Here is a 20,812-nt window from a genome sequence, read left to right on the forward strand (position 1 = left end):
AAACTTTTTCTCACATTCTATTCTGTACTTCTCCATCTCTTGGACTTCCGCAATCGATTCTCGCAAATCGTCAGTGAACTTCTTGCGGTCCTGAGGATTGGGTGCGTTGAAGTTGATGAGGACTTTGATGTCAGCTCCGGGAATGGCTGAGGTCAGACGGACTCCATTGGGATAATCTAAAGAGTGATGATATCCACACTTTAACCCGAGTTCACACAAAATAGACAGATCACCAAGGAGAGTCTACAGAAATGAGAGTTGTTTCAATAACAGACAACTGCTGCCATTAAGGTAGCCATCAGTGTGCTTCAAACTAAATGCTTTTTTGCTCGTCGACCACTGTCTGAAACCTCCTCCCTCTATACCTTTCTGACATCAGAATTGGGGTTTGACCATAGACTGTAAAATAAGAGCATTGTCTCTGTGATGTCACCCATAGTTTTCTGAAGAAAAAAATTAAGCTTAAAAGTGGGCGGCTCCTGGTGGCTCCGGCTGTCGCCATCTTGGCAGTGTCTGTCGTCAGCTAATCCAAACATGGACAAGGAGGTGGAGCGTGGTTGAGCTGAGGCAGGCCAAATAAAGGCTACAGTCTGGGCTTGCCTAGTCTGGATCAACGGAAATACATTTCCAGGATACAGCCTGACATGTTAGGCTTTGCCCCTCTACTTCCACTCTCTGTGTGTTGCCGTTGCTACCAAGCTACACGCTGAAAATGGCAAGTTTTAATGAAAATTTGGATGGTGAACAAGGCAGGCACGCTTGGTTCTATCGGGGAATGATTGTAAAGATTTATAAAGAATATGTTTAGGGCATTTACTCTCTAACTGGGACTTTTTGAGACCAATTGGTGGGATTGCTGTGGACGTACACACGGTGATACACGGGTAAGAGCCAATGAGGTTTAACCATGTATCAGCTGATTTAAATAGCTCACGTTACTGTATTGTGTGAACAGTTAACTTCATTTAATATTGTATGTGGCGTTTTCTTTTGCGGGGTGCAAATGTTCCATCAAAACAAGTTTCTTCCTGAGACTATTTTGCAGAGCCACCATCACTGTTGCAGAGTTGTTTCTCCTATCCCAGAATGTATCTGTGGTGCAGCCAGACCTTATTCCACAGCGCTGTGGAGATAGGTCTGGCAATGCAAGACTAGGGATCACCTCCTGTGATGGCACCCCCCTGATAATTATGCACAACTTTAAGCCTGAATAAAATTTAAACAGCTGAGTTATAAAAATGTTTAATCCCCCGTACCGTTGTCATTAAGGCTTTAAAGACCAAAACCATTTTTTGCTCCAGGCTGTAAACATGTTTATTCCTGCTGTAAAGTTGGGCATTTTAACATGGGGGTCTATGGGGATTGACTCGCTTTTGGAGCCAGCCTCAAGTGGCCATTCGATTAGTCTCGCTTCGGATGAGGATATGGCTAGTTCACACAGCAGTCCTGGATGGGAGAAAAACATGATCTGGTTTATTGTAATTTCTTTAAACCAATCACAGTCGTCTTGGGGCAGTGCTAAGCGCCGGATGGAGCCACGGTGCCTCTGCTAAATAGCCTCGGAGAAGGAACTTGTTTTGGTGGAACGTGTGTACGTTCAAAAGTTGTTTTAGTCGTGCAACAGAAAACTCAGATTGGACAGATAGTCTAGCTAGCTGTCTGGATTTACCCTGCAGAGATCTGAGGAGCAGTTAACCATAGTCCTCATACATCCACCAGAGGTTAAAATGCCAACACAAAGAAAGTGGAAGGTAACGGACATCCGGCCGAAAAAGAGGGACATCCTGCAGAATTTCTGGCGGCACCGGAGCAATCCTGGAAATGGAACGTCGTGGATATAGACTACCATTCGGTGAACTGTTAGCATTTCCACATTGGCTTCATTTTTCAGTACTGGAGGTTGGTTTTCACCCTGCCCTGCAGTGTGGCCATTCTCTAACAGCCATAAACATATTTTCCTTTAGACGTGTTTGCGTGCAATCTAATTTGTTTGAAGCATACTGACACATTTAGAAAGAGTTTACACAAAAGTCTCCGTGGCACTTACACTGATTCTCAAAAAGCAGCACTTGCATGCCATAAAGTGAGAAGGACTGCCGAAAGCTGTACGTCACAGAGTTCTTCTTCTTTTGGAAAATTTTAGTAACCTATGAAGAAAAAGAAAACAAACATGGCATAATATACTGTGGTTTAGACTCTTTTAGTGAATGTCCAACTGTGTTCTCAATGTGCTGGAAGAGTAATGTCTGCCCTACCACTAGCAGGTCATTGAACAGGAAGATCTCCCTTTGGTGCAGCCCCAACTTTTGTGGTTTGTTGGGGTCGGGCACTTCAAAAAGTCTGCAATAACAGACCAGTCTCCGGTGGGGTAAGGATAGTACCTGCACACACAAAACAGCATCATAACTGAGTATAAAAAATAAATATAACACGTTCCACAATTAGGGCTGCTACTAACGATTATTATCATTGTCAATTAATCTGTCGATTATTTTCTCGATTAATCGATTAGTTGTTGGGTCTATAAAATGTTGATCAATGTGTTCCCAAAGCCCGAGATGATGTCCTCAAATGTCTTGTTTTGTCCACAACTCAAAGATATTCAGTTTACTGTCCCAGAGGAGAGAAGAAACTAGAAAATATTCACATTTAAGAAGCTGAAATCAAAGAATTTTGAAAATATTACTCAAGCCGAATAATCGATTATCAAAATAGTTGGCGATTAATTTAATAGTTGACAACTAATCGATTAATCCATTCATCTTTGCAGCTCTAGCCACAATGTTTGCCTCTCTTCCATAAAGTCTTTGAGTATTTTACAAATGTTTCCACTCAACCCTAAGATGTAGATGACAGAAAGAGTAATACTTACACAGCCCAGACCATGGTGTAACGAGCCAATCTATGGAGAGAGAAATACATTCAAGTCAAGTCGTTTTACAGGGATCAGTGAACACATACGGGAACTTTTACATTCACGATACATCAAGGAAAAGAAATTCCACGTGTAATGTTCAACATGAGAAATGGGCCAAATTTAAAATCAGGAAAACTAGTTTTTATGGATCACAGAACAAACATCTATGTGTTCCTCACAATCCATCTTTTAATATGTGTTCCCAATGTGCGTCAACCCTTATGATCATGACCCAGTCAAGGTCCCTTGGACTTCTGCTGATTTGTGTCACCAAAGTGGTGGTAGTTTGATGAAAAGAAAGCATAAATGGTCCGAAAAGAAGGGTTAGGGTTTCAAGTAAACACCTTCAAGATCATATAGTGTGAGGCTGTTTGTCTCGTTTATTATTACGGAGCTTGTCAGACGGCAATTTTCTTGGCTGGCTCTTAGGGCGAAAGACATATTGCAGTCATTCAGCGTGAAGGTCTCCAGCCTTGAAGAATCAATATGTCACACGGTGAAAAAAGTAGGTTCAAGTAAAGAATGCTCTTTTCATTTCTTTTCGTTTTTAGAGGATGTAGGCCATAAATAATAATAATAATAATAATAATAATAATAATAATAATGCTCCTGTTCAATAGATACATTTGACATCTACACAATTAATTTCTCACCTAAAACATTCCTAGAAGTGAATTTAATAATGACATAGCAGACATAAATTGTAAAAAAAAGAAATATTGGTAGTTGGCCGTTTGAGTTTGCCTGTGCTTCGGCTCGAATGCCGAAATGAATGCTGGGAGTCCTGGGGCTGCGAAGGATACAACAGTTGGTCCTTTCGGATTCTGTAAAAGGAGTCCGCATTTGTGGACCGCATTTGAAGGAGCCTTATAAAAAAGTTTTGAAGAAAATTTGGATCGTGTCTGCTTGGTTCTTTCGGGGAATGTTTGTAAAGATTTACATATGGTATGCTCCTGTTAGATTCAGCTCTCAAATGGAAGGTAAGATAACAGTGGTCGCCCTGAGGGCAAACCTCAAGACTCACCGGCTTTTTTCCAACAATGAGTTTTTCCACTTTCTGAACCTGGGACACGTGGTCTTCATTAGTCTTGAGCTCTCGCTTGCGAATCCGCTCATATATGCCTACCAGCATCTCTCGGGGGATGTCTTCCCCATCATCCACTCCTGTGAGAGGATGAGAGGAAAAGAGAGAAAGAGAGAAAGAGAAGGATTAATGATTAATTCGGAGATTTATGAGAGTTGATGAACCCCTGACTTTACTTACATACTGCTGCGTTGCACATATTCCTCACAGTACACACAGAAATGTCCTTCAGAGCTCTCCGAAGACAAAGATTTCTTCTCCACTCAATACTGTACTTTAATTACTGACACTCCAATAGGCAGAGAAATGAGTTAGCCACGCCACAAAGCCCCTGCTAATACCCTCCAAATCTGTCGAGGGCAACTAAAAAGTGATTTGCCTCGACGGCAAAGCTTTCTTCCTCTGCCAAAAAATAAATACCTCATTGACACGGCCATTAATCAAGGCAAAAGACATGCACAAAACTCAATTTGAGTTGAATATTTATCCCTGGAGCTGCACAGTAGCGTCTGAATATAATATCTGTTTTGTGCAGGAAGGGAGGACAAAAGTACCTCGAAGGTTCTTGACAAAGTCCTCCAGCTTCATCTTCCGTTCGGGTTTGACGTTGGGGCTGTACATGTCTGTGTTGAGGAGGATGATGGCAAAGGCCAGGATGAAGATGGTGTCGGGGTTCCTGAACTGTCGCACCACACCGGGGTTGCAGATGCAGTAGCGTTGGCTGCAAAGGAAAACATTGGAAACAGAAATGTATTTTTTTTATTTTGATTTACAACAAAACAGAATGTACTGGAACAGCTTAAATGGATAGTAGTTGATAGTGGGGCTGCACAACAAATGGTCTGTATTTATATAGCGCTTTTCTAGTCTTAACAACTACTCAAAGCGCTTTTACACAGTACAGGAACCATTCACACACATTCATACACTGTGGCCGAGGCTGCATCATCAGATTATCATTCACACACAGAGTTTACACTCGGATGCGCAGCATTGGAGGCAACTCTGGGTTCAGTGTTTTGCCCAAGGACACTTTGACGTGGGACTCTAGGGCCAGGGATCGAACCACCAACCTGGCAGGCGACCGCTCTACCACAGAGCCACAGCCGCGCGACGTTGTTGAATATCACGATAGCGATATATTACTTGCGATAAATAAACAGATATCAAAGGTCTACTCAGTTCTGGATTTCTGTTTTCAGTATTCTGCTAAAATAAAACAAATTGCTGTTTGAATTTAAAACAAATGAAAGGAAATAATTACTGACATTCTTTTATTGAACAAATTGAACATTAAACCGAACTTAAAGTGAAGCACCAAATAAAGAATGTTACATTTTTAAGTGCAGTTTTCTACAGATACTTTCTTTCAACTAACACAAATAATCTTGTGTTTATTGCGGCAGTTGATATGGCGATTGCGATTAAAAAAAACGCTATATTGTGCAGCCCTAGTTGATAGATAACTCTATTTAGGCTTGTTTCTAAAGTCGTCTTCCAGTCACCAGCACACCACAAACATGTCTAGAGCTGCAAAGATTAATTGATTAATCGATCAGTTGCCAACTATTAAATTAACGTCAACTATTTTTAACTATTCTAAATTCTCTGATTCCAGCTTTCTAAATATGAATATTTTCTAGTTTCGTCTCTCCTCTGTGACAGGAAACTGAATATATTTGAGTTGTGGACAAAAAAAGACACTTGAGGACATCTTGGGCTTTTGGGAAACACTGATCTACATAATTTCACCATTTTCTGACATTTCAGAGACCAAACAACTAATCGAGTAATCCAGAAAATCATCGACAAAGAAAATATATTTTTTTAACTATGCACTAATATTATAGTATCAAGTATATTGTGTATACTGTATTACGCACAATGAGGAGAACTTAAACTGCAGTTGGACCAGAACACAGTACTAACGTCAGATCTGGCTGAACCTGAGAGACAGTTCACCATAAAAGGACAAAGCATCAGTATGAAGTATGAAGGCAAAATAAATCAGTGAGCCTCTCTGTTAGTTACACTCATGGACAGGAATATCAATATTGATACTGATATTGATCTCTCCATCATCTGAGCTGTGGTCACACACACATTTAAATAATGCTTCATAGCCTCAGGTCAAAACAACAATGATCCAGTACCGCTGAAGACTGTCAATACAGCCTGCAGCCATCAGACAGGCCGTTTAACAGCTTTCTGAGTCACCACAAAGTGAGTCCATGATCGTATCTGTGGGCTGCAGGCGAGCGCCAGATGACCAGTTACCGTTATCTCCCCAACGTAACAGTGCCTGCGTGTTTACTGAGGCCGAAATGTCCTCGCTCAGTGCTCAAAGCCAATTCTCTGTGGTCATGAGAGCACCTTTCCACCAGAGGTTTGGAGAAAATAAACGAGATAAAAACAACATCCATCAGCAGCCCTGAGGGAGGTTTCCCTCAACTAGTTTCCTCAAAATTATTTTCTGCAGTGATCTGGTTGAACAAAGTCTGGGTTTAAAATGGCTTTGCACTGCAGCACTGGTGCTCTTAAAGGTCCCATGGCATGAAAATTTCACTTTATGAAAAAATAGGTTAAAAAATTTATATTTTTTAACCTATAATATGAGTTCCCCCAGCCTGCCTATGGTCTCCCAGTGGCTAGAAATGGTGATAGGTGTTAACTGAGCCCTGGGTATCCTGCTCTGCCTTTGAGAAAATGAAAGCTCAGATGGGCCAATCAGGAATCTTCTCCTTATGAGGTCATAAGGAGCAAGGTTACCTCCCCTTTCTCTGCTTTGCCCACCCAGAGAATTTGGCCCACCCATGAGAAAGAGAGAGAGACATCATGGCTTTCAAACGAGCAAAGTGGCAGTTGGTCAAGGCCACACCCCCACCCTCCACCTTGCCCCCCCCCCCCTCTCTCCCCATAGCTACAGACACAGAAATGGTACATCCTAAGGAAAGCTCATTGTGGGACTGGCTCTAGTGGCTGTAATTCTGCACCAAGGCTGAATTTCGGGAAAGAGACTTCAGATACAGTATTAGGGGACCACTAAGGTCTATATAAAAGAGACTTCAGATACAGTATTAGGGGACCACTAAGGTCTATATAAAAGAGACTTCAGATACAGTATTAGGGGACCACTAAGGCCTATATAAAAGAGACTTCAGATACAGTATTAGGGGACCACTAAGGTCTATATAAAAGAGACTTCAGATACAGTATTAGGGGACCACTAAGGCCTATATAAAAGAGACTTCAGATACAGTATTAGGGGACCACTAAGGCCTATATAAAAGAGACTTCAGATACAGTATTAGGGGACCACTAAAGTCTATATAAAAGAGACTTCAGATACAGTATTAGGGGACCACTAAGGCCTATATAAAAGAGACTTCAGATACAGTATTAGGGGACCACTAAGGTCTATATAAAAGAAACTTCAGATACAGTATTAGGGGACCACTAAGGTCTATATAAAAGAGACTTCAGATACAGTATTAGGGGACCACTAAGGTCTATATAAAAGAGACTTCAGATACAGTTTTAGGGGACCATTAAGGCCTACAGTATATAAAAGCATCCAAAAAGCAGCATGTCATGGGACCTTTAAGGACTTATCACAGCAACGTTTGTGTTTTTGTTACATTGTATACGATTGATCCGGTTAGTTTTGATTTCACACTGCAGTTTTGCAAGCGCACTAAAGAACTATACATTCAATAGTTTTGCATTCCTCCAAAGCACTGCGGAGGAAGGTCTGGCTCGTACACACAGCATTCCGGGATGGGAGAGGAATGTGCTCTGGTTTATCGGCATTTCTTTAAACCAATCACAATCGTGGAAGGTCGTGGATATAGACTATACATGACATCCTGTTGTCATCACCTACGTGAGCCGCGTCTCCCGATACTTGTAATTGATTGGTTTGTAGACGGGCTTCCCCGTCCTCTGGTATCCTCTCTCTGGTGTCGGAGTTTTTGTGAGTTTTTTCCAGCTGACTGCTGCTCTCCCCGTGCTACCGCGGATCGTTTTGTTTTGTTGCATTGTTGAGAAGCAAGACACGGAAACTTTACTTGGGTTTTGAGGAGCTGGAGCATTTATTTAGAGACAAACTGAAACCTACACTCTACATTTACTTGCCTGCTTAACAAGTAAACTGCTAATTTATTCTCTTATTCAGTTGATAGATGTCGGCTCTGAGCGCATCAACCGTCACTCCGTCTCACTACGTACACACTAATCACTGAGCGGTTCGGTAAAGGAGCTACGCTTCTCTTACAACACAACGACAGCCTGCCAAAGAAGGCTTTTCCACTAGAAAACGAACCAAGACCATGGTTCAGTTTGATCCGAACCGAGACCACATCTCTTGGTCGGACCAGCGGGGAGGTTTCACACCTGTAATTTTGGTTTGGATCAAACTGAAAAGTCTGAAAGTCAAGACCAAACAAGGTAGGTGTGAAAGCCACCTTATGCCCTAGAGTGTTAAAGACGGTGACCTTTTGGTGTCACCTCTGTTTAAGAGGGTCAGGTGTTTAGACTTGTCACATGGTGCAAAGCTCACGAGTCCCACATCTCCAGTCTGAAGTCTTTTGAGGACGGGTCTCAGGCCGAGTCTGAAGTCACTGTGTATGCTGCCTGAGTCTCAAACTCGAGTCTCCTGCCGCATATTCACACGATGCTACAAACACCAGCAGCGTGACGAGGCGCTGAGCGTCGATTCTGCGCTGAGGGCAGCACGTTTGGAGTTTGTTACTGGTCGCCAAGAGATGAGCAAATGTTTGGGTAAAAAGTTGCGCTCATCACTCTCACTTTTTACCCAGCTGTCCAATCGCAGTGTAGGAGGGGCGGGACAAATACCAAAAAGACCAACCGTCACAACCAACACGTACAAGTGCTGAACAACGGAGGAGAAATCAATACTGCTGGACCGTATACATCTGTCTCCTCTACCTACGTGCTTCAGCCTTCCCTTCATCCACCCGACCTTGTGCCGACCCATATGGTGCCTTTTACACTTTTACTTCTGTGGATATTCCGTATCATAGCAACCAGATATTGCACCCTCAGAGCACTTTTTTCTCCCATCCCAGAATGCTGTGTGCACTAGCCAGACCTTCCTTGGCAGTGCTGTGGAGGAAGGTCTGGCAAAGCGAGACTAGAATACACACAATACTCCTCTGCTTCTCTTAAACCTGTAAAGCCTGACACATGAAAAAATTACGAGAAAATTTACATTTTTTGGAATTTAGATGTTTATTAAACCTTATTACAAAATCCCAATTTTTTTTTGCCATATGATTTTGTTTATGATATATTTTTTGTATCATGTTTGATACATTGGGTGTTTTGGGCAACGTTTTGCTCACAACAACGTTCATTTTAGGTACAATAATTTTTTGTTTTTGGGAACTCAACTTCCATGCTTGTATGGGCTACAATCTCATCTTGATAGTCTTCCTCATCACTACTATCTGAACTTCCATTATCATGCATAGCCTTAGTCCATTCCTCCTCCTCCTCATCATCTTCCCCTAACTTCTCCATGTCACTTGAACTGCCATCTACTATCATGCTGATGACATTTTCAATATACTTCTTCCTCTAGTCTTTCTGACATCTAAAAATACACAAATTGGTCGATATAGCGTAGCGATTATGTTTTTTTTTTTTAAATACCCAAAATGTATTTTAAGATGGCATTTTAGTCATTAACTAAATCATCAACATAGTGTGTGTTTGTATAGTGGTAGGCATGATGTAGATTACATTACAAAAATGTGACTTGAAAGTTCAGGGATAAAGAACCTTAAATACCTGCAGTATCAAATTTGATACACACATTTTTAACACGATTTAACTGTAATATAAAAAATGAATTTTTGAGGAAATTATTGATCAACTTGATGAGATAGAGATTTCACAAACTTGCGTAGCAAATATGATACAAATGGTTTTACAGGGTAGGGATTCCCTCCTAAAGGGCAAGCACAACATTTTTCCTCCATCACAGTCCTCAGTAGCCTGGTTGACCCCAGACCCTTCTCAGTTGTAACTGAGAGTGGGTCTGGGCAAGGTTCATTCACAGCTCATTTCCAAAGGGGACGTCACCAACGGACGGCGCTCAAATGCCTCTGGGCGCCATTGGATAGTCCTTCAACCAATCAGATCAGACCAACGATCCGGGTGACGTAGCAGCGACAGCGGCATCATCTAGCAGTTCGTCAGGGTTTCCCCAGGCTAAGTCCTTAGGCTTTCAACTATACAATGCTTTTAACCTTGTAATAAAGACATTATGAATTGACAAAAGTACGTAAAGCAACTTCAACTGAGCGTACTGATTTCATGAATTTGACAAGAAAAACAATAGTTTCAGTGCGCTACACAGACTCGACAAAGGCGCCTCAGCTGAAAGAAACGCGGCGCCTCCAAAGTGCTCCCCGCTGGGTGTTTTCAGAAGAGCACCTGGCATTTTTTAGCTGGAAAAATAAATGCCTTGGTGGACACACAGCCTTTTTAAAGTAACATTAGCGATTGTCCGACCAATGAGAATTTGGTCGTACATCAAGCACATTGACCAACAACCTACACTGGTTTGGGAGAGGAAATGTCGTGTGCTGCGTTCCCATCTTTTAGAGGAGTTTCTCACCTGTAGGCCTCTATCAGCCGCTCAACCTTCTGCGCTTCTCCCTGCACTCTGATGTGTGCCTGGAATTTCCTCAGCGCTTCGTCCAGCTCCATACTCGAGAAGTCCATTTCATCCACCACACAGCTAGTGGAAAAACACACAATTAGTGGGAAGCGGTAAGATCAGTTTAGATAAACAATATATACACACACACACACAAAAAATACACAATCTTTTCAAATGAATAACTTGATTGCTCAAGAGACTTGCATGGAATTCATTAATGTATAACTGCCTTTAATTTGACATATTTTACATATTACCTTGTTATGGCTAAAGAGTTAGCAAAGAGTTGCCTATTTACCCTAGCCTGGCTCCGCCCTCCTACGTACTTCCTTTAAATTTTCATTTTCCTTCAGTACTACATCTGGGTTTGCGGTATATTCTTTTGTTCGGTCCATTGTAGCAATGCTGCAGAATATCCAGAAGTTAAAGCTCGAGCAAGAACAGTCTTTGCTGAGTTGGGCCATGATGTCGTGGCCCTCCTCCCCACCGAGTTCGGGAAAAGTTTGATTTTCCAGCTCGCTCTGTTAGTGGTGAAGGAGTTGGCTAGGGCTAACACAAGCCGACGTCAAGACCAAACGTTAGCGATTGGTTATGGCAGATCCAGAGTGGCTCTGGGCAGATCCAATAGTTTTAAAGTTCAACAGAGTACCCGCCTTCAAGGAAGTTAACACTGGTCAATGGAGAGTACCAGACTCTCTGGACTAATGAAATGGACCAGAGTCTGGTGGGACCAGGCTAGTGTACCAGAGTCTGGTAGGACCAGGCTAGTGTACCAGAGTCTGGTAGGACAAGGCTAGAGTACCAGAGTCTGGTAGGACCAGGCTAGTGTACCAGAGTCTGGTAGGACCAGGCTAATGGTAGGACCAGGCTAATGTACCAGAGTCTGGTAGGACCAGGCTAGTGTACCAGAGTCTGGTAGGACCAGGCTAATGTACCAGAGACTGGTAAGACCAGGCTAATGTACCAGAGTCTGGTAGGACCAGGCTAGTGTACCAGAGTCTGGTAGGACCAGGCTAATGGTAGGACCAGGCTAATATACCAGAGTCTGGTAGGACCAGGCTAATGTACCAGAGTCTGGTAGGACCAGGCTAGTGTACCAGAGTCTGGTAGGACAAGGCTAGAGTACCAGAGTCTGGTAGGACCAGGCTAGTGTACCAGAGTCTGGTAGGACCAGGCTAATGGTAGGACCAGGCTAATGTAGCAGAGTCTGGTAGGACCAGGCTAGTGTACCAGAGTCTGGTAGGACCAGGCTAATATACCAGAGTCTGGTAGGACCAGGCTATATTTACCCCACCAGTAGGCAGAAAGCAAAATTAGCATTTATTTGGACTCCTCACATGAGGGCCCTGGGTACTCAGTCCACACTTTTTCCCCCCAGTCCGACGCCCCTGACCAGATGAATGTAAGTCCTATATTCACTCTTGTAGCTTTGTTTTGGTGCCCTTTAGTTTCTAAATGCTATTTTGTTTCACTTACTTTGTCTGTCTGTGGTTTGGTATTAGAAGAGTATAGCATACAGTTGGTACATGATGGTTGGGATTTTTAGCCAAAAACAACTGCCTGCTGCTGGAAATGACTTTCATTAGAGCAGTGAGACTGAACCAAAACCGCAACAGCAAGTAAAACCGAAAACGACAAACTGAAGGATGCTAAAAAGCTCCATAGAGCTAAGGTCAACTGCAGAGCCAGGTGATCATTCTTTGTGGGTTCGTCGCCACAAGCAACCCTTTCAAATTACACCTTCTCATCTTTTTTATTTGTTTTGGGGCATTGGAAACTAGCAATAGCTATAAATGCTGTGATGCTGTACATTGGAGATTTGTTGCACAAATGTCTATGTCATAGCATCTGTCCATATTCAAATAAACATTGATTAGTGCAGTTTAAATATAGGACGTTTACCTGCAATGGAGCATTTTTCCACTGTGATATTGACCCTTTAATTTGAATAAAGGACCTGAGAACGTTTTTCTATGCGTTCTATATTTCTTGCACATCAGGATTAATAGACATTTTCTCAAGGAGCCCTTTAGATATTCCTGTCAAATTGACACTGACGGGCCTTTGTTGGTCTTATCGTCCACTGAATCTCAGTGGGGTCTGATAGTACTTCAAGTGTGTTTCAGTCTTAAGCACAAAATAGAGGTGCTGTTTGAGAATCACTACCACAAAATAAGACGTGCCTTTACTCTTTAAGGACTGAAGGATATAAAAGGAGAGCGTTTGTTTATCTGAGCATCACAGCAATTTCCTGAGTGGATTCTATTTCTGTTTATTTCCTGGATGTAACTTGAGTCATTATGCAGTACTCAGAAACTCAAAATACTGTTTGAATGAGTGCAGATTGCAAGCTGGCAACCCTATTTGCAACCAAATGATTTATATTTATGTTCCTGGGAGGAAGATAGAATAAAATTCTGTGCACCGGCACAGTTGGCAAGCCAAATGAAAAGCTTGTTTTTGGAGAATTTCCGTGTTGAGACAAAATGATCCATCGGCATGTAGAAATGCATCAAAAAGAGGACAGTGACATTACTTGCTGCAAACTCACTCAAGGACATCTCGGTTGAACTGTTTCTGCCTGTTACCCAGGAACTCGCCAATCATCTGCCTACTCAAGCCTTTCCTCTGGAGCAGGAAGTGGGCCACACCCACCGGAGTGTCTGGAACAAAGTTTCGCTCTATCAGATACTGGATGCCTTTTTCTGGTTTCCTGGAGACATAGGAGAGGGTAGAGAGAGATACAAAATGGGAAGGAGTGAGGACACAATTCAAATCTGTGATTATCCCAGTGCACTTCTGCCCCTGGCCAAATGTGTGTCAGTCAGATGAGGGACAGGATTTAGGGAGACAGGGAGGGATGGGGTGGAAGCAGATGAGGGCTGGGAGTGGGTAGGACGGAGCTACTTTATCTCTGCGGTGTTGATCACAAATGATTAAAAGGAACTTAATGGCCGGCTCTGTAAGAAACGAAATCCACAATCATCTGTGATTAAATGGAATTGCACAGGCTCAGATGAATCACTCCTCGTAAAGTGAAGCAGAATGAGTCCCGGGCTAGTTTGCACCTTACGTACAACAGACGTGCATAGGAATCTTATGTTGGGTTCTAAAGCAAAACACATTCTCTAAATAATAAGTAATGGTCAGGCTCGGTAACACTTTATTGTAACCATCACTAATAAATGGTAAATTCAGAGTTAATTAAACTTTAGTTAATAGTTATTTTACTGTAATGATGATTTATTATGTTTACTAATTATTAGTAATGTTATAATTTATGTTATTTTATTATTAGTTTAGTGTAATATCAAAAAAATAGTTTACACATTTAGATAGATGGTTATTACTTCAATAGTCAATAGTTAATCATTGGTTTGTAAACCATCTATAAACATTATTTGGATGGCTATTATAAAGTTGCAACTAATGCTTATAATAATTAGTTAATGATTAATAAGTGGTTTATAAAGCATCAAGTAACATTATTTGTCCCCATTAAATCTTTTTTTGGGTGATCTACAAAAGAGATGATTATTTGATTATTTGTACACTGATAATATCTATCTAAATAATGTTTGTAGAGGCTTTATTAACCATTAACAAGCTCTTATATTTATTAGATGCAACTTTATAATAGCCATCCAAATAATGTTTATTGACGGTTTAGAAACGATTTCTTAATCATTAACAAATACTTAATATTATATATACAGAATGTTATGATGTGAGCAACAATCAAACTAACAAATCTCTTTTTGGTCTTGTAGTTTGTTGACGGACACTCGTCTTACCGTCTCAACACTACAACTAAACAGAGCTGAATTAGCACAACTTGTATGCATTTCTTTCACGTCTACTGCAGTCAGATTCACTGTGTTCACTCGGAAGGAATTACTTCACATGGGTAGCCACATATAATGACATCTCCAACATGTTAAAAGCCTTCAAGCATATTTAAAACCTGCCCTGTTTTAGCCTCCTGGGTGCTAACGCTAGCAGGACGATAACATGGTGTAGGCAGCACCGATTGTTTTTGTTTTTCTCGCTACTGACAGCACTCCAAATTTACAAACAACAGAGCTACGTGTTGAAATCGACTGAAATTCTCCTTTAAAATAAGAAATTATAGCATAACTAATAATTAGTTAACATTATTAATTATCGTTGTGTTGTTAGTTAAAGGGATACGCCACCGTTTGTTGAAATAGGTCTTATCACGGTCTCCCCTAGCTGTAGATAGGTGGGGTCTCCTCTAGCTGTAGATAGGTGGGGTCTCCCCTAGCTGTAGATAGGTGGGGTCTCCCCTAGCTGTAGATAGGTGAGGTCTCCTCTAGCTGTAGATAGGTGGGGTCTCCTCTAGCTGTAGATAGGTGGGGTCTCCCCTAGCTGTAGATAGGTGGGGTCTCCTCTAGCTGTAGATAGGTGGGGTCTCCTGTAGATAGGTGGGGTCTCCCCTAGCTGTAGATAGGTGGGGTCTCCTCAAGCTGTAGATAGGTAGGGTCTCCTCTAGCTGTAGATAGGTTGGGTCTCCTCTAGCTGTAGATAGGTGGGGTCTCCTCTAGCTGTAGATAGGTGGGGTCTCCTCTAGCTGTAGATAGGTGGGGTCTCCTAGCTGTAGATAGGTGGGGTCTCCTCTAGCTGTAGATAGGTGGGGTCTCCCCTAGCTGTAGATAGGTGGGGTCTCCTCAAGCTGTAGATAGGTAGGGTCTCCTCTAGCTGTAGATAGGTGGGGTCTCCTCTAGCTGTAGATAGGTTGGGTCTCCTCTAGCTGTAGATAGGTGGGGTCTCCCCTAGCTGTAGATAGGTGGGGTCTCCTCAAGCTGTAGATAGGTAGGGTCTCCTCTAGCTGTAGATAGGTAGGGTCTCCTGCGACTTAGGCGGTTGGGTCTCCTCTAGCTGTAGATAGGTGGGGTCTCCCCTAGCTGTAGATAGGTGGGGTCTCCTCTAGCTGTAGATAGGTAGGGTCTCCTCTAGCTGTAGATAGGTTGGGTCTCCCCTAGCTGTAGATAGGTGGGGTCTCCTCTAGCTGTAGATAGGTGAGGTCTCCCCTAGCTGTAGATAGGTGGGGTCTCCTCTAGCTGTAGATAGGTGAGGTCTCCCCTAGCTGTAGATAGGTGGGGTCTCCTCTAGCTGTAGATAGGTGGGCCAATGCATTTTTTGTGCATGCATCGTTTTAGTCCGGTGCAACACCAGCAGCGCCGCCACTAGTTAGCTTAGCGTAGTGAATGGAATCCTATGTTGCAGGTTAGCATGTTGTGAGTAAAAGTGAGCCAACAAAAGACTAAAAAACAGCCTAATTACTTGCACTGAGACAAAAAATGCGTTGGCCCACCTATCTACAGCCAGGAGAGACCGTGATAAGAACTATTTCAACAAACGGTGGCGTATTCCTTTAACAGAAATTTTTACTGTTAGTCTGGTTGCTATTAACTTTTTAACAAACAAATTTATTAGCGATGGTTATTATTAAGTGTTACCCAAACAACGTGTCAGATTGTGTCTGGCTCTGTGTGAGCAGTTTGTTAATGAAATGTCTCGTGTAGTGGAATGTACGTACTTGTTGAAGAGGTTTAGGCCAATGCGGTAGTGCCTCTTGCGGATGATGTCGTTACTGAACGCAGGTGAGTCCCAGCTGTTGCGAGTCTCTTTGTGGTACGTCTGCTTGCTGAGCGTCTGCTCCCTCAGGCTGTCCCTGGACGAGGACTCGGAACTGCAGTTGATGGTGTCATTGGAGTTGGACGTGCTGTTGATGCTGTCGTTGTCGCCGTCGGAGAAATCCGACTCGGACTTGCTCTGCCGGTTCGCGGTGCCGTTGATGGCCAAATGGGCCTCCAGTTGCCGTGGCCGATGGCGGGTGGCGTCCTCTTCTCTCGAAGGCCCTCGCGGCGGCAGGCTGTGGCTGATGTTTTTGGGGCTGCTCTGCTGCTTTGTGAGGCTACGGTCGTAGGCGTTCTGCCTCTTCAAAGAACTGTGGTCAGAACGGTCGCTCAGCTCCACCGAGCTGTCGCTCGGAGGCTCGATGGTCAGTAAGGGTAGGTGGTCTACCCGCAAGCGCTGCTCTTGGCACTCCAGAGATGGTGTACTGCGGCAGCTGGTGTCCGTGTCCCCTTTCTCATCCTTATGAGCCAGTGACCAGTAGTCCTGGGAAGAGTTGAGGGAACGCTGACGCAAGTCGGATTCTGTGCTGGAAGGTCGGTCCACAGACTGAGACAGGGGCAGCGGCGGCGACAGTTCCTCTTCGTCGATGTAAAGGGTGACGTCGCTGTAAGACGCCGTCATCTCATCCAGTTTGCGGTGTTCTGAAGCGGGGTGCGAGGGTTTCACCTGGCAGCTGACCTCTCTGTCCACATCCTGGTGGCCTCTCCCCGGCTCCGACTGGCTGTCGTCACCGTGCAGGCTGCGACAGTTCAGAGCGTCGTCTATGGACTCGGCTAGAGATTTGACCTGCCTTGAGAAGGCGTCTTCTAGTTCTGTGATAGCGTCTGTGAAGTCGCTCTGTGTCGTAGGGGTCTTGGCCTGCACTATCTCCCCCCCGTGCTCTGACTGCACCAGCGCACCGATCTTGGTGCCGTCATCTGTTAGCGAGACCTGCTTTCCCTCGAAGTAGGAGCTGTGGACTTTTTCAGGTCCTTCAAAGGAAAACTGCATTCTCATATTTGATAGGACGATCCGTCTAGACATACGGTTCTCAGACATAGAACTTCTAAGACGCTCAAAGTTCTTGTTCATCTGGTACTGGCGGAAGGCTGTCTGGATGGTGCGGGCTGCATGCCGGGTTATGAACCGCCCACCATATTTACGCTCTAGCATCTCCACCTGCAGGTAGAGAAGGAAAGTTGGTGTCATAAATGCGTCTGAGGAATACACCTGGGAATAGCCTACGTCAGTGGTTCCCAACCTGTGGTCCGGGCCCCCCTCAAGGGGGCTGCAGTTGATATAGTACAAAGTACAGAACTTTGGTAATGTGATAAAGATAAAGAAAAAAGCTAGTTAATGGACCCTGATTTAAGAGTATTTTGTCAAGCCTGTAGACAAAAAAAAAAAAGTTTGGTCTATCACTTAAAATAACTCTTCATCTAGAGAATTTACTTTACAAAAGCTGTTTTCACCTGGCTACAAAAGTAAGAATTTAACCTTTGGAAACACACATTAGACAGAATGACAAATGGTTTTGTTGTCTTATCTGCTTTTGCCATGCCTTAGAAAACTAAAAACAGTGTTGATGGCATTTAAAAATGGCTGCAATTTAGGGTTTATTAGACTCAAATACATAGATCCCCGGGGAAGATGAATAATGTTGAACTGTGATGGGAACCCACTTTGACCGATAAACTGGTAATGGCCCGAATAATGATGAAGAATTGCTCTGGAAGAACAATCAAAAACAAGATTTAGAGGAAAAATATGATTATAGTTGGGGACTGTGGTGCTGTTGGACATAAAAAAGACCACAAATTAAGATGTATTAAAGACATACTAGAAAAGATTCAAGTATTAGAGCACTAAAATATAAATTGATTAATAGTGGGTGTAGTGTTTAAATATCGTTCATTTAAAGGTCCCATGGCATGAAAATTTCACTTTATGAGGTTTTTTAACATTAAAATGAGTTCCCCCAGCCTGTCTATGGTCCCCCAGTGGCTAGAAATGGTGATAGGTGTAAACCGAGCCCTGGGTATCCTGCTCTGCCTTTGAGAAAATTAATGATCAGATGGGCCGTTTTGGAATCTGCTTGTTATGAGGTCATAAGGAGCAAGGTTACCTCCCCTTTCTCTCACATCATGGCTTTCAAACGAGAAAAGTGGCAGTTGGTCAAGGCCACACCCCCACCCTCCACCTTGCCCCTCCCACTCTCCTCCTCAATAGCTTCAGACACAGAAATGGCACATCCTAAGGAAAGCTCATTGTAGGACTGGTTCTAATGGCTGTAATTCTGCTCCAAGGCTGAATTTCGGGAAAGAGACTTCAGATACAGTATTAGGGGACCACTAAGGTCTATATAAAAGCATCCAAAGAGCACCATGTCATAGGACCTTTAAGAAAGGAAGAAAATGACCATACCGGAAAGGAATCAGTCAGGTGTATATTACATAGTGTACACTAAACTATGACTGAGAAATAGACCATTACACTACAGTTATATACCTATCAATAGGACGGTGTCCAGGGCTGTTTTACATCAGCCCCCTATCTCAGCCCTGCTTCCACATAAGTCGTTTAAAGTGCCCATATTATGAAAAAATCACTTTTTCTGGGATTTGGGGTGTTATTTTGTGTCTCTGGTGCTTCCACACACATACAAACTTTGAAAAAAATCCATCCATGCTGTTTTGAGTGAGATACAGTTTCTGAATGTGTCCTGCCTTCAGTCTCCTAGTGAGCTGTTCAAAATCGGCTCGGACTGTGACGTCACAGTCCGAAATGAGCTGGCTAACCACAACCGTTAGCTCGTTAGCATGCTAACCGTTAGCATTAGCATGCTAACGCTAACGCTAGCATGCTACGTCGTTCTCAATAGCAAAATCTGCTACAACACACACAAGTTCACCATAATCTATAAAAGGACTACTTACATGTGCGCCCTCATTTAGAAGTCTCCCAGCTAATCCTGCCTTGTAACTGACCAAAGTTGTAGAAACAGCCTTTCTTTTACTGTCTCTAGAGTTAGCTAGCTGACATGCTCTACATCTGAGCTACTGCGCATGTGCGAGTGCAATCAAAGATAGTACAGAAGAAGAAGATGAAAAGAGGTCTCACTCTGTAGCTAAAACAGAAACCAGGTGAAAAGAGGATCTGCAGCAGTGAGAGAGAGCTGTGCAGTACAACAAAAATATGGTGTTTTTTGAAAATTAAACCATGTAAACCTATTCTGGTACAACTTTAAAATACAGTTATGAACCTGAAAATGAGCATAATATAGGCGCTTTAAGCAGCAGCTGGGAGACGCGTAGGGAGGTGGTCGGGTGTTAACACGCAGGACTTTCAGGCCAGGGAGCGGAGTTCGCTTCCCGGGGAAAACTAAAGACTCTGTACCTGGCTCAAAGTCACCCATTTTCTGCTAAACACATCTGCTAACTGCCGCTGATACGGAGGTCTGTAGCCCGCGTCCTGAAGCTCTGTAGCGGCTAAAACTCTAGCAGCTGCCGCTCGGCGTCATGAACCTCATACAGATCCATTTGTCCATGCAACGTTTCTGTCGCACCACGCTCCACTCTATTCCTATGGGTGACGTCAAGCGACTTCAACGTGCACGCAAAGCATTCCGGGAAGGCGGCGCTACATTTGAGAAAATGTTGCGCGTCAAAAAGCTGGCCGATGCCCAGCTTTATGCAAATGAATCCGTTGAACGTGACGCGACTATCCAGTAGAAGTAGAGCACAGAGGACACGGGGAGAACGTGGGATCCTTTTTCTGCTAGACGTTGCAAAAATGGAGGAAAAAGGAGCGCCCATCAACGTACAAATGAGGGGAGGCATCGCGACACCACGCGTCAGTTGTGTCGCAAAAGAGGATCTGTACCGATAGCCAGCTGGCGTCACGTGACCAGCCAGCACTCTCCTAATTTTGAAGGATATCATACGTTTTGGTGTGAATTGCATTGTGATATTGTTTCAAACACATCAACCAGCCTGATATTGTTTGTGTTTACAGATGGAAGTTGTCTTTGTGTACACCCCCTCACCTGCTTGTCCTGTAGGTCCGATGAGAGCTCATAGCTCTCGGAGAGCGAGCGCGAGCGCTTGATGGCCTCTTCCTCGGCCTGCTTGCGGAGGATGGACTGGGAGTGCTGGAGCTTGGGTCGGCGGGGACGCAGGTGGCCGGGCAGCAAGATGTGTCCGTAGAGCTGGCTGTCCAGGTGGTCGGGGCCGAGCCCGCCGCTGCGGGTCACTGGGATGCAACTGTAGCCGCTGCTGGGGTCCACAGAGGTGCCCACCTCGCTGCCTGGAGCATCACCTTCCACACTGCAAAGAGAAACCACACACAGAGAGCACGCAGGGTTAGTTTTGCTGTTTAATCATTCTGAGGGCATGCACTGCTTTGCGTTTCAGCGAGCTTGTGACAGATGGAAAACGGGAAATTTGACACTGCTGGCAGGGTATATATACGTACAGTATGAGTG

General features: G+C 43.7%; 1 protein-coding gene across 7 annotated transcripts in view; it reads right to left on the reverse strand.

Moving 5' to 3' along the window:
- iqsec1b (IQ motif and Sec7 domain ArfGEF 1b) overlaps window positions 1-20,812 on the reverse strand; it is a 241,601-nt gene that overhangs the window by 11,087 nt on the left and 209,702 nt on the right. For all 7 annotated transcript variants that reach the window (XM_039797022.1, XM_039797024.1, XM_039797023.1 and 4 more), the window contains 10 exons: window positions 20,375-20,654; window positions 16,250-17,508; window positions 13,241-13,402; window positions 10,645-10,767; window positions 4,556-4,722; window positions 3,942-4,081; window positions 2,873-2,902; window positions 2,256-2,381; window positions 2,048-2,147; window positions 15-176 (listed from right to left, as the gene is read on the reverse strand). In XM_039797022.1, the coding sequence (XP_039652956.1) occupies window positions 15-176; window positions 2,048-2,147; window positions 2,256-2,381; window positions 2,873-2,902; window positions 3,942-4,081; window positions 4,556-4,722; window positions 10,645-10,767; window positions 13,241-13,402; window positions 16,250-17,508; window positions 20,375-20,654 (2,549 nt within the window). The remainder of the gene's footprint in view (window positions 1-14; window positions 177-2,047; window positions 2,148-2,255; window positions 2,382-2,872; window positions 2,903-3,941; window positions 4,082-4,555; window positions 4,723-10,644; window positions 10,768-13,240; window positions 13,403-16,249; window positions 17,509-20,374; window positions 20,655-20,812) is intronic.

Source organism: Perca fluviatilis, chromosome 4 (genome assembly GCF_010015445.1).
Source record: "Perca fluviatilis chromosome 4, GENO_Pfluv_1.0, whole genome shotgun sequence".
Lineage (NCBI taxonomy): Eukaryota > Metazoa > Chordata > Actinopteri > Perciformes > Percidae > Perca > Perca fluviatilis.